This window comes from Quercus lobata, chromosome 7, assembly GCF_001633185.2.
Source record: "Quercus lobata isolate SW786 chromosome 7, ValleyOak3.0 Primary Assembly, whole genome shotgun sequence".
Taxonomy (NCBI): Eukaryota; Viridiplantae; Streptophyta; class Magnoliopsida; order Fagales; family Fagaceae; genus Quercus; species Quercus lobata.
This window is the reverse complement of record NC_044910.1, coordinates 3,646,020-3,659,768: the sequence shown is the minus strand read 5'-3', so window position 1 is coordinate 3,659,768 and position 13,749 is coordinate 3,646,020. Positions and strand designations below refer to the sequence as shown.

At 41.1% G+C, this 13,749-nt stretch overlaps 2 protein-coding genes across 2 annotated transcripts; both read right to left on the bottom strand.

Annotated features, from left to right (window-relative positions):
* Positions 1 to 9,615: 9,615 nt before the first annotated feature.
* LOC115951404 lies at positions 9,616 to 10,601 on the bottom strand. Its single transcript, XM_031068623.1, has 2 exons — positions 10,199 to 10,601; positions 9,616 to 10,148 (listed from the first exon to the last, which is right to left on the bottom strand). Exons 1-2 carry the CDS (start codon positions 10,599 to 10,601, stop codon positions 9,616 to 9,618), a joined length of 936 nt encoding a protein of 311 aa, XP_030924483.1.
* Positions 10,602 to 12,438: 1,837 nt separating this feature from the next.
* On the bottom strand, positions 12,439 to 13,472 carry LOC115951403. Its single transcript, XM_031068622.1, has 2 exons — positions 12,943 to 13,472; positions 12,439 to 12,760 (listed from the first exon to the last, which is right to left on the bottom strand). Exons 1-2 carry the CDS (start codon positions 13,470 to 13,472, stop codon positions 12,439 to 12,441), a joined length of 852 nt encoding a protein of 283 aa, XP_030924482.1.
* Positions 13,473 to 13,749: the final 277 nt, after the last annotated feature.

Genomic DNA, 13,749 nt, shown 5'->3' with positions numbered 1-13,749 from the left:
CCGAACGGGATGGAGCCGAACGAGAGGAAGGAGCTGCTGAATCCGACTACCGTGACCGAAGCTGGGCCTCGCTATGTTTAACGGTAGCGTAATCTATGGCACACATGACGGTGAAATGGTCGGATGAGGGAAAAGGAACAGAAAAATGGCATAGAATCCTCGTGATAGTGGAATGAAAGATGAGCTTGTTACGGGTCGCCATATCTAGATGAACATCTATAATAGACAGAATGAAATGAGAAGGGAAGTCTATGGTGAGATGCTCAAGAAGAGACAACAAAAACCGAGCACGAGGCTCTGTAATGGAGTTATAGTGAGAAAGGGGATGTAAAACAAAAGTCATCACCATGTTCATGAATCTAGGACCTTTAGTAAAAGGTCGAAATGGTGTAAAAAGACGCTCATCCCAAGAAGTAGGGCGCTCATAGAAAGCGGACATGAGCTCATCCTTGGACACAGTCCTTAGACGCTCACAACCAGGATAGTTAGGAAACTTTATCCTAGGAACCCGAAGCACATCCGTAACTAGCTGCGGTGTGATAGGAATGCGCGTACCTCGAACGCGAGTGAAGAAAAGAGGTACTGACGATCAATCCCGTGCATGTTGGAGTAGAACTCCTCGATCAGCACGAGAGGACAGGTGACCGGGGCATCACACAGTGACTCCCATCCCCTACTGTGAATGATAGAAGGAAGGTCAATGTCAGCAAAATCTGACAAGATGACTTGGTGTTCCGAATGAATGCCTCGTCTAGAAAAGTTCTCTGAAAATGCCTTAAAGGCATCATCATCACAGAACCGGATATGAGTTAAGGTAGGATCAGATGAAGAAAAAGCACCGGAACGAAGAGGGTTCCGGGCTGGAGTGGATTTACGCTTAGGTGCCATAGACACGACTAACGTAAACAACACAGAGAGAGAGAAAAAGAAAGACAATCAGAAAAGTCCCAAACATTTTCAAATATATCAAATATATTGAAAAGAAGTACGTATGTGTGGGAAATGCATGAACATGTGACATGTAAAAGAAATTTCATCATAGGCTCAGCCCAATCCAAACCTACCAGCACACAATCATATAGCACACATCTAAATGCATGGCAAGACCATTATAATGCTAATGTGATGCAATGTATGAGGTTTTAAACACATTTAAGTGAAAACCCAACCCAAAATTTCAATGAAATCTCATCAATTTTGAAAAACCCAAAAATTTCCAAAAACCTCAAATCCTAAGTTTCAAAACATGAAATGCATGAATAAGAAAGGATTAGAAGCTTACCAAGTGAAGAAAAACTTGAAAAACCTTGGAAAAACCTTGAGAACCAAGATAGGAGTGAGATTGGAGAGTTTTTGGGAGAGAAACAGAGAAGTATCGAGAGAGAGATCGATGGAAATGAAGATCGAATCGCGCATGGGCTTTATATAGGAAAGCCAGTAATTCTCAACAGATGCAGGTATCAACAGGTATCGAGGGATCTGTCGAGGAGGTGTTGAGAAAATACACGTCGACAGCTGAGGTGTCGAGGAGGTATCAAGGATCAACACATCAATTTGAAGAACAGAAGTTCGATTGATCCACCAGGTATCGAGAAGCTATCAAGCATACAGATTCAATCTCCATAGATCCACCAGGTATCGAGGTGCAGTCGAGATTGCGATAAGAAAAAGCTTAAGGAAGCTCGACAGATAGCCAGCTATCGAGGAGGTATCAAGGAGGTGTCGAGCCAGCTTTTAAAAGCAGTTTTTCGAGATGTGAAAAACACAAACATGAATGCAATCCAACATGCAACTCAACCAACGATCCAATCAACATTTTAAGCTCTTAAAATCATCTCTCAATTGAAAATTTAAGCATGGATCTCCACAAACACACGCACACACTAAACAAGTTTAACCAATTTTATATTTCAAAAAAAAGTCTAGACAGTTTAGTGAGCATACATTAATACATGTAAAACCTCGTGATGGCCAAATCACATTGTACCTGCACATGTATCAAGAGTAGCAAAGAATATTGCATGTTGTGTGTGAAAAACATCGCAATATTGCATAAGTGTATGCATGTTATGATGATTTAAGATATGAGAAAATTACTTTAACTCATATATAATCATAACTGTTTGATGGGGACTATCACCTTTGAGGTACATCCTATAACTCCCAAATCTCCTAGAATACACGCTTGCAATCATATTTAAAGCATTTTTGATCTTTTTGCTTTTAATTTTCTTTGCATATTTTTCTTTTAAACATATCATGCATAGACTTATTAGAGAGAAAAAAGAAATACCCAATGATATTTGACATTCAAATTTTGCTATGCCTAAGCACACAAATGTCATTGACACTGCATTTTTGCTATGCCAAAGCATACATGTGTCATATTATGATTGGCGGGCAACAGTGGTGAGATGGTTATTTATATTTTTCTCTTAGGATTTTTTAGTCATTCCCGTCAAAAAGAGTGATATGCATGTTAAGTTTAAGAGACAACTTAATCATTCTCATCACAAACACGAGCCACAAAACTCACTTGCTTAGTTGTGCATAGAGATGCTCATCTAAGTTACAAATGATACAAAGTTCAGAAGACTTTGTTTCAATGGCCATCCAAGGTACACAAGTACCAATGTACAAAACACACACTGTTTTTGTATTTTTCTGATTTTTCAATTTTTTTTATTTTTATAAAGAAAAACAAAAATAAAGCAAAAACTGAAATATAACCAAATAAAAATATATTAAACAAACAAAGCATAAAAACTAGACTGACTCAAAACATGAAAGCAAAACACATAAGTAATGCATACACAAAACAAGAAGAGAGAGAGAAAAGTGATAGAATCACTTGGAGCCCTTTTCCTTCCACACCTTGGAAGAACCTTTCCGTCTAGCAAACCCTTGAACCGGTGGTGAAGGGGAAGAATTAAAACCGTTCAAGTTCGAAAGGAACATGAGGGCTTTGAGAAGATCTCCAAGGGGAGCGAGAGAGGATTGAAGCTGATTTTGGTTCCCAGATGCTATCAAGTTGTTGCTCTATTGAGTGGCAAGCCACTTGTAGCAATTTGGTCGAGTATGACCGGTAGCTCCACAATGATGACAGAGATGCTGCTTCTTTTGTTTAGGCTTTTAAGAGTTAGTCTTCTTAGCCCTAGGGTTTTTAACATCTTTCTTCTCAAGTTTAGGGGGTGCTCCTAAGATAGATTTACCCTTGTCTAAGTTCTCACTAGCTAATTCAGTTTTAATTTCATTGTTTTCGATTTTAACATTATTAGCAGGAGGAACAAAAATAGTAGTACTAGAAGAAGCAGTATTAGAGAAAGAAAGACCATACCCTAAGCCTGTTCGATCTGAAGCAGATTTCTGAAGGCTTAGCATCTCATCGAACTTTGCGCTTGAAGTCCTCTCCAATTAAGCTCTGACTTGAAATAGCTCCGCTTCAAGCTTCTTGGTATTCTCAGCCAAGAAATTGTTCTCGAATCTCAGTGCTCTAATAGTCTGATTAGCCTCATCAAACTTTATGGAAAGCTCCTCACGGTTAAGTTCCACATCACTGAGCTTCTTGGTGGTTAGCCTATATAATTTCTCATGCTTCTCAGAGAGTTTATACAGCTTCTCATAGGCTGTATGGATGTCATCTTGGTCATCCATCTTCTCAAACTTAGATTCCACCAGTTCCTCTTCTTCAACCACATCTTCAATAATCCTATTATTAGGATTGACTGTGGCCGTGAAGGCATTTAAGATTCCGTCATCCTTATTGTCGGAATCATCCTCAGGCTCAGTGTCGCTCAAGGTAACAGCAAATGCCTTACTCTTCCCAATGCTCTTGAGGTATGTAGGACACTCATGCTTCATGTGACCGAAGCCTTGACACCCAAAGCACTTAGGTCCTGAGGGAACAGTGTACTAACCACCTTCCTTAGCATCCTTCTTCCCTTTGTCTTGGCCTTTAAACTGAGAAGAGCTGGATTGCCTGCGGTCCTTGTCGAAACCCTTTCCATTGGCGTTCTTCATGAACTTCTTGAACTGCCTAGTGATGTAGGACTTCATCTTGGAATCTTCATCATTAGAAGATTCATCTGTTTCACTGCTCTTGGCCTTCAGTGCCATACTCTTGCTTTTACTCAACTTGCCTATTCTTGTCAACCCTAGCTCGTAGGTCTGCAAGTTTCCAACCAGTTTAGTCAGAGGAATCTTGTCAATATCCTTTGATTCCTCTATTGCCGTAATCTTGGCATGAAATCTCTCAGGCGGAGATCTGAGCACTTTCCTCACAATCTTGGGTTCAAGAATGGTTTCCCCAAGATTGAAGGCTGAGTTCACTATGTCCTTTAGCTTGGTATAGAACTCATCGAAAGACTCATCCTCCTCCATCTTTATCTCTTCAAAGCTTGTAGTGAGCCTCTGAAACTTTGAGTCCTTGACAGCCTTAGTACCCTCATAGGTTATCTGGAGAATGGTCCAAGCCTCCTTGGCAGTTTCAGTGGAGGATATCTTCTTGAACTCCTCATTGGTGACAACACTGAACAATGCATTCAAAACTCTGCTGTTGAAATTTGCCACCTTAATCTTGGCATCATCCCAGTCGGCTGGCGCTTCTGTAGGCTTAGTCCAGCCTAACTCCATAGCTTGCCATACTTTCTCATCTAAAGACTGCAAGAAAGCTCTCATGCGTACTTTCCAGTATGTATAGTTAATGCCATCAAATAAAGGAGGTATGATTAATGACTGTCCTTTATCCATGACAAATAGGGGTCAATGGATCAACACAGCAAAGATTAAATCCTAATCAAAGTGTGCCCGCTTTGATACTACTTGATAGGCCACAAACTGAATGACCCCTTGTGATAGAAATTAATTAACTAATTAGCCAAGTTATTAATTAATCAATTTATCATGCAAATGCGTGGTAGCACAAACAAATCACCAATAAACTAAATATGCAGCGGAAAATAAATAACACGGTAATTTGTTTATGAATGGGGAAAACCTAATGGCAAAAACCCTACCGGGTGATTTTCAGGTCACCACTCCTGAAACTCCACTATTATCACAACAAGCGGTTACAAGTAAAGGAATCCAAGTACCTTACCAACCTACAGTTGAACCCTTACCCCAATACCTAATTGGACTTGTTCTGTAGTGACAGTTCCCCTTTCAGATGCACGACTCCCAGTATGTGACTAACCAATTGCGCGGATCCCAGTATGCGACTTCAATCACCAACTAAGAAGGTTGTTGGTTGTAAAGTTCTTCAGTTTATCCATGATGAAGATCAAGAAGATGTTTGGTCACAAAACCCTATGGTGCACATACACAGCAGCTTCTTCAAAGAGAAAGAGATGAACTAGGGCAAGAACTTCGTCTCCGGTCACAATTTGCTTGAACAGAGTTTGCTCAAAGCTTGTGCAACCTGTGAACTGTTTGACGGCCCTTAAACTGATCCTTTTATATGTCTAGGTTTAGGAGAAAAGAAGGCCCAAAGACATATTCACGGATCCCAAGAAAATCATATTGAAATTCTGAAAATCTTAAATCTCGACAGATAGCAGGTGTCGAGCAGGTGTCGATCAGGTGTCGAGCACACCAAATGAAGAACAACTTCCTTAAGCTCGATAGATGCAGCTGTCGACCAGCTGTCGAGCTTTAATGATTTTGCACTCTGAACTTGTTTTCTTGAACAGACTTGAAAGCTTCAATACGTGATCTTGAAACAAGGTTTCTTGAAGTATTTAAAACATCCTAAATTTACCCAAATACAAGTAAAGTGCGTTTTGTCAAAGGATAAGCCAATTACATAAAATCAAGGCATATGTCCTAATAGTGGTAATTCCCCATGGGCGTAAGGAAAGCGATATTTTCTTGATCGTCTAGAGCTAAAGGTATCTAGTGGTAGCCTTGGAAGGCGTCCAAGAAGCTCATCTGAAGGTGGCCAATGGTGGCGTCCACTAATTGAACTATCCGAGGTAGAGGGAAAGGATCCTTCGGGCAAGCTTTATTTAGATCCATAAAGTCCATGCACACTCGCCACTTCCTGGTTTTCTTTTTCACTACCACTGTGTTGGCTAGCTATTTGGGGTAAAATACCTCTTTTATGGCCCTGGCCCTCTTAAGCTTGAGCACTTCCCCCTTAATAGCTTCTGAATGTTCCCTAGATGAGCATCGAGGAGGTTGTTTCTTGGGGACAGCAGATGCATTGACATTCAGATAGTGGCAAATGAAGTCTGGATCCACCCCAGGGGCCTTGTAAGCGCTCCACGCAAATACATCAATATTTTTTTTAAGAAAGTCTATTAACTCCTACCTCTCCCAAGGAGGCAACTGAACTTCGACCTGAATTAACTTCTCCTCATCGTTGCCAATAATGACCCTTTCCAATTGTTCGCACTTCACCCTTTCCGCCTTTATTTCAGCAAACAACACCGGCACCTGTAATTGCTATAAGTCTCGCCCAGCAGAGGCCGAAAACTCACCCCCAGTTTGATGTCTAATTGCAGCCACCATGCACTGCCTGGCCATGGATTGGTTCCCCACCAACTCTTCAACCCAATCCTTATAGGGATACTTTACTTTTAGGTGCAGCGTGGAAGGTATGACTCCCATGCCGTGAAGCTAAGGCCTTGCCATAATAGCAGTGTAGGGGGAGTAGGCATCTATCACGATGAAGTTCACCTCCATGACCTCTTTGCCTGTCTGAACGGGCAGTCGGATTTGGCCTTTTGGAAAGACTACTTGCACGTCAAACCCTATCAAAGGAGAATCATAGCAAGTTAGGTCCTCGGACCTCAGCTTCAATCTTTTAAATAGGTTAGGGTACATGATCTCTACGTCGCCGCCCTAATCCACCAACACTTTTTTCATATTGTACCCACCTATCCTGAGAGTGACCACTAGGGCATTATCATGTGGTTGCAAGGTTCCAATCTTATTCTCATCCGAGAAGCTCAAAGTTAGACGGCCCTCTACTCTACTCTTCTTCAGATCGAGGGGTGAGCCCTCGGCAGACGGCTAAGCCATAGACATTACCTTGGATGGCTGAGAACCAGTCTTTCTTGGAGCAGCGAAAATGATGTTGATCATACCTAAAGGTGGTCTCGTAGAAGCATCACTATGAGCCCTCGACCCCGCCTGACCACCCTATCCATTGGGTTGATACAGGAATTGTTTTAACTTTCCAATTTTGACCAACTACTCTAAATGACTCCACAACGTCCTCCAATCTTTAGTGGTGTGCCCCCGCTCCTAGTGGTATTAGCAGTGAAGACTTTGGTTGCATTTCTAGGGGTCTCCTCCCATCTTGTTTGGCCATTGAAAGTATGGCTCATTCTTAATTTTCTCCAAAACTTGGTGCACTGGCTCTCAGAACACAAAATTGACTACCTGAGTAGCAACAGACCTAGAATGCCCCATGAAATCTCTACAAGGTCGGTTGTTATTGTACCTCTCTAACCTGACATCCCTTCTATCCTGCAGGACCACCTTAGCTTTTCCCGTTCCCTGTTGCTGGTCCTCCTCGACCCATTTATACTCATCAATACGGTTCATGAGTTGACACACATTCCTAACCGGTTTCCTGGTCAAAGACTTTCTTAGATCGTGCTTGGCAGGCAAGCCGACCTTGAAAGTCTTGATAGCAACGTCATCAAAATTCTCATCTATCTCGTTAAACATCTCCCAGTACTTGTCGAAGTACATTTTTAGGGTCTCTCCCCAAGGCCGGCCCAAGGCCTAGGCAACTTAGGCCTAATGCCCCCACCACAAAAATTTTTACCCTTTACAAAAAAGGCTACATCTCATTGTAAAAGGCCCAAAATTTTATAAAAAATATGAATTTTTTCAAATTGTTGTGCACTTTTTATTATTAGTGATGTTAGGGATATCATAAATTTTATTATAGATTTACAAACTGACATGTTACCAATCACAAAAAAGTATTTTAAATATTTATAAATTACATTATTGAAGCTCATCCTTCACTATTATTGTCACATTATATTGTGAACATTTTGTAGTATCTTAGCATTTTCCCTTTTTATTTCTAACAAGGCTTTAAAAAAAAATTGCAAATGTGTTAGATCATCAATGATGATTAATCTTCCCTAATAGTTGGAAACTTTAATATTAGTAAACTAACCTACAGGCCATAAACTGTCGTTAATGGAGCCTTCCCTCAGGTCGTCAAACTATCTCATCGCCACAAGCCATAAACTGAATCGGAATACCTTGCACATCAAGGTCTCGTTCTTCAAGTGGACAGCCATTCTTTGGTTGAAGTGGCTAACATACTCCACGGGGTCCGTCCGACCACTATACATGGTGAATGTTGATTGGGTGAACCGCCGAGGAAATCTTCTTGCTTCTATCATACAGGTAAAAGGTGACTTGGAAATCTGGCTCAAAGCCCTGCTCATGGCATCATTGCCCAAGCCTTTGTGAGACGGGCTCTTCCCTCTTCGCCTGTCGTTGCATTTCTCGTCATACAAAAAAGACTCACTAGGAGGGGTCCTTGATTTGGGCTGGTAGCTATCATTGCTATCACCACTAGAGGAATGGTCAGGACTTGAAGGAGTTCCTCTGTGTTGCTTGCGACGTAGTCTTCTTCACAAATGGTCTATCTCTCACTACATGCTCTTAGTGTTCTCTTCGCGAGAGATGTGACTTCCACCTCAAGACTGACTCCTGCTAGTCTGAGTAGTGTGTACACTGACTTCACAATCTCTTCTACGTTCAAGGTTGAGGAAGTGGTCGTGACGTGGGGAACCCACAGACTCTTCTCGATTAGGCCTTGAACCTACCATGGTTGAACGTTGTTTCCACCAAAGCTCAAGCTCTCCCCACAGACAGTGCCAATTGTAAGGGCGGGTTTTGGTCCTCTAGCCCAAAAGACGAATGGATTAAGGCCAAAAGAGCCCAGTACATGAATTTGTAGAGAGTGGGCTTAAAAGCTAGGCCTCAATGGGTCCAAGAGCATGTGCAGTGAATCAAAGATAATAAGAAAGTAAAGAAGAACAAGTTCTAAGTAAAGAAAACCTTCTTCGGCAAAATCCGAGGAGACTAATCTTAGAATATATGTTCCTTTTAGACTTGGATATTACAGTTCTTGTTACTACAATGTTTTCTCTACAGATTTTTTGATCCCCTGTTCCTGGAGGGTCTCTTACATTATATAGCCCTCCTTAGATGATTATGGCCCTCCATTTGTTGATCATCTAGTCCGCTACTTGAGTGCTTGTCCCATTAGACACTTTCCCAAACCCTTTGTGAGTTGTGGTAGCCAAAGCAGTGTTGTTTAAGAGTCTTCTCTACATAAATGCAGTCGGGAGGTTTAATGGGATGCATTAAATGTGGTGGCAGCCACCATCCCTTCAGTCATGTCAGTGCTAACCCCCTCCCCAAAGCTTTTTCTCTTCAGTATGGCCTCCCCTGGTGACGTGCCATTGAGGTGGCCCTATTGTGCGTGGGTGTGGCCTTCTTGGCATGATAATGGCCCTTTTCGGCCACGGGTATGACATATGGCAAATTACCTTATTGGAATTCTTGTACCTTACACCATTCATATATATATATATATATATATACACACACACACATGGACCTACAAAGGGCCCATTAGGGCCCGAGCCCCCCTACCTTATCACCTCCCCTCCTAATGTTACTAGTTTTAACCCACTGTAAACCAGCCATTAAATGGCGAATATCATCAACCACATGGCCTAGGAATGAAAAGTTAGCCACATTTGAAGAAATAGCTTGCATAACATTGGTATTATCTCCCTCAATCATTATGCTAGTGAAACTAGCATCCACAACAAATTCAAGAGATCTTCTACACGCCAAAAGTTCAGCTTCCTCACTTGTTTCAATCCTCGGCCCAATAGCAAACATACCAGCCATAACTTCGCCCTTCTCATTTTGAATTATTGCTCCTATACTAGATTTCTCCATTTTTGAAAAAATTGTTGCATCAAAGTTTAGCTTATATACCATTGATGGAGGTGGCTGCCATACTTCACCACTTGGTTGCTTCATTGGACTCATTGTTAAATGCACTTGGGCTTGCTTAAAGTCCTGCAAAAACTCCTCAGCTTTCTTGTTCAGACTAGTTGGGTTCTTCACCTGTCCTCCACAAGATACTCCACCAGCTGTAGGACATATCAGAAAATTGAATTTCCTTTCTGCAGTTTCGGTATACTCCCAGCCCACACGTCAGTTACAGCAACACAGCCCCATAACACGTAAATAGCTATCTCCACCTCCCTTGTACAGATAGGACATTTGTCTTCATTGATAATTCTTCTCTTCACTAGATTGATCTGTGTAGGTAGGATATCATTACATGCCCTCCACACAAAAATTTTTATTTTATTTGGAATACTAAGCTTCCACAGGACCGGCCAAATAAATTTTCCAACACAGCCCCCTGAAGATTCAACCCGATTCCCATTGCCTCTCATTCTTCTTGCTACCTTGTATGCAGACTTTACAGTGAACTTCCCATTTTTATTGTGCAACCAACTGATTGAATCTAGAACAACCCTTCTACTCAGTGGAATCTTGGTAATTGCATCAGCATCTTCTCTATGGAACAAAGCCATGATCACATCACTTCTCCATACATGCAAATCCGTATCAATTAATTCTGAGCCATCTCATCAACTAGCTCATTAGTTGGATGAAGAACTTTATTTATGGGGTAATTGGGAATCCATTTATCCCCTAAAACACTTATTGAAGACCCATTGCCCGCCCTCCAACAATAACCCGATCTAAGATGGAAATTATAGCCACCAAACTCCTCCACACATAAGAACACCCAGAAGATTCTTTAGCATCAAGAAAAGAGGAGTGAGGAAAATACCTTGCTTTGAAGCACTTGTATAACAATGAGTCGTTGCCTTGAAGCATTCTCCACCCTTGTTTAGCCAACATTGATAAATTAAAATCTCTCAAATATTTAAACCCCATACTACCCTCCATCTTTGAAGTTGAGAGCTTATCCCAATTCGTCCAATGAATTTTCCTTTCATTGCCTACTTGACCCCACCAAAACTTGGCACATAAACTATCCAGTTCATCGCATAATTTCATAGGAAGTTGGAAGACACTCATAGTATATGCTGGTATAGATTGAGCAACTGCCTTGATAATAATTTCTTTCCAACTCTAGATAACAGCATTCCTTTCCAACCTTGCAGCTTCTTCCATATTCTGTCTTTTAAATAAGAAAAGGTGTGGTACTTAGCCCTTCCAATCAAAGTTGGCAGCCCTAAATAAGACTCAAATTTCATCACCTCCTTGACACCCAAAATCTGGAACATCTGCTGCTTCTGAACTCCATAATAGCCTCCCCTTCATTATGTATAGCCTAACAAAACAACAAAGAATCATCTGCAAATAATAAGTTAGTAACTCTGGGTGCTCCTCTGCAAATAGAGACTCCTTTGATCCTCCCTTCCAATTCTGCTTTTGCAAATAAAGCTATAAAGCCTTCTGCACATAACAGAAACAGGTACGGTGTCAGTGGGTCTTCTTGTCGTATTCCTCGTGAAGGATGTACCATACCATAGGGTTTGCCATTCACCAAAATAGAGAAGGATTCTATGGTGACACAACTCATCACCCTTTCTATCCATTGTGTTGGGAAACCCATTTTCTCCATAATACCCTGAAGAAATTGTCATTCCAGCCGATCATAAGCCTTGCTAATATTTAGCTTTAATGCCATGGACCCTTTCTTGCCTTTCTTCCTAGCATGCATTGTATGTAGTGTTTCATAGGCCATCAAAACATTATCTGTAATCAATCTTCCCGGTACAAAAGCACTTTGTTTGGGCGAGATAATATGTGGGAGTACTTGTTTCAATCTGTTTGCCAACACTTTGGAAATAATCTTGTAAATCAAATTACATAAACTTATTGGCCTAAAGTCAGACATTTTTTCTGGGTCTTTCACTTTAGGAATAAGAACAATATTTGTGTGATTTATTTCAGGTAACATATTTCCATTATTTAAAAAATCCATGACAGCACAAACAACATCATCACCAACTATATGCCAGAATTTTTGATAGAAAAGGGCATTCATACCGTCAAGTCCTGGGGCCTTGGGCCTTGGTAGGTCCCATTTGAAATATGGCCACTCTGACTTCATCAGCAGTGAACTCACTAGATAAGACCATCTTCATATCTTCAATTACCCTTGTATGAACAGCATTCATGCACTCCTCCATCTAATCACCAGCTCTTGCATGAAATAAAGTGTGAAAATAATCTGAAGCTACCTCCACCACATCTTCTATTTCCTTAACCTACTGCCCTTGATCATTTTTAATACCCCTAATATGATTCTTCCTCCTCTGTGTAGCTTTGGAGTGAAATTTTTTTTGTATTTTTATCACCATGCTTCAACCAAGAAACTCTAGACCGTTGAGCCTAATAAATTTCGTGTTTTTGGAGAAGCTCATCCATCCTTTTGCTTAAATCCAAGAACTCGGCCTTGCTGGTTTCAGAAATTTCTTCCTCATTCAATTTGTCCAATCTTTTTTGAATCTCTTTGATAGCTTCAACATCCGGATCAGTCCATGCTGAACCCCAACTCAATAATTCTGCTCCACACATTTGAATTTTTTGCTTGATGGACTCAAGGCCGTGGGAAGCAATATTTTCTCTACCCCATGCCTCTTTCACCATGGTCTCACAATCAGCTTTCAACAGCCAAGACTCCTCAAACTTGAAGCTTTTCTCCCTTCTCTGCCTTTGATGGTTAAAAGATTGTAATTGTAACAATAGTGAAAGGTGATCTAATGCATGGTTTGATAAGTGTGTAACTCTGCTCAATGGGAACTTCCTTAGCCAAGCTTCATTGGCCACACTTCTATCCAACCTGATTTTTTATTTGCTTCCCCCGGTCTCTTGTTATTCCATGTAAATGGATACCCCTTGAATCCAAGGTCTTGAAGTTGGCAAGACTCCAAAGCGTCCCTAAATGCATCAACCTGTGAAGTTTGTGGTGGCCGTCTACTTTTCTTTTCCAAAGCATGTAAAAAAGCATTAAAGTCCCCTATAATCATCCAAGGTCCCTCTATAAAGGTCTTCAAATGTTCCGACAATCTCCAAGATCTCACTTTCTTTTGTGCCTCTGGCCATCCATAAAACCCAATCAAGAACAACCTAAACCCATCCTCTTCAGTTACCACTGCTAAGACATGGTTTGCAGTGTAATTAATAATCTCCAAATTAATAGTATTCTTCCATAAAAAAGCTAATCCTCCCCCAGCATCAGGATGCTTAACAATAATCTTATTATTGAAAGGCAAATTACTATATAAATTCACAAATCCATCCTTGTCCAGTCTTGTTTCCATAAAAAAACAGATTGTGGGTGCTTGTTCCCTCACAATTTTGTGAAGGCTTCTACCTGTCCAAGGGTTCCCAAGCACTTGACAGTTCCAACTTATCAGCCTCATTGCTCTTGGCAAAGGTGGCTGTCCACCCCCGCTGATATATCAACAAAATTATCTTCCTCATTGAGTACTCTTCCTCTCTTAGCTTCGTGTTCCTCAAATTGTCCACTGCTAGTCTCCCTTACATCTCTCTTCCCAAGTGATGGCAATGTAATTGCTCTAGCTAAGCCCCCAAGCCCAAAATCCATCCTATTGATATGGGTCCAAGTAGTTTTGGGCCTAGTAGTTAATGGCCCAAAGTCATCCATGGGTTTGTCAACATCATTTAATGAGGTATTGT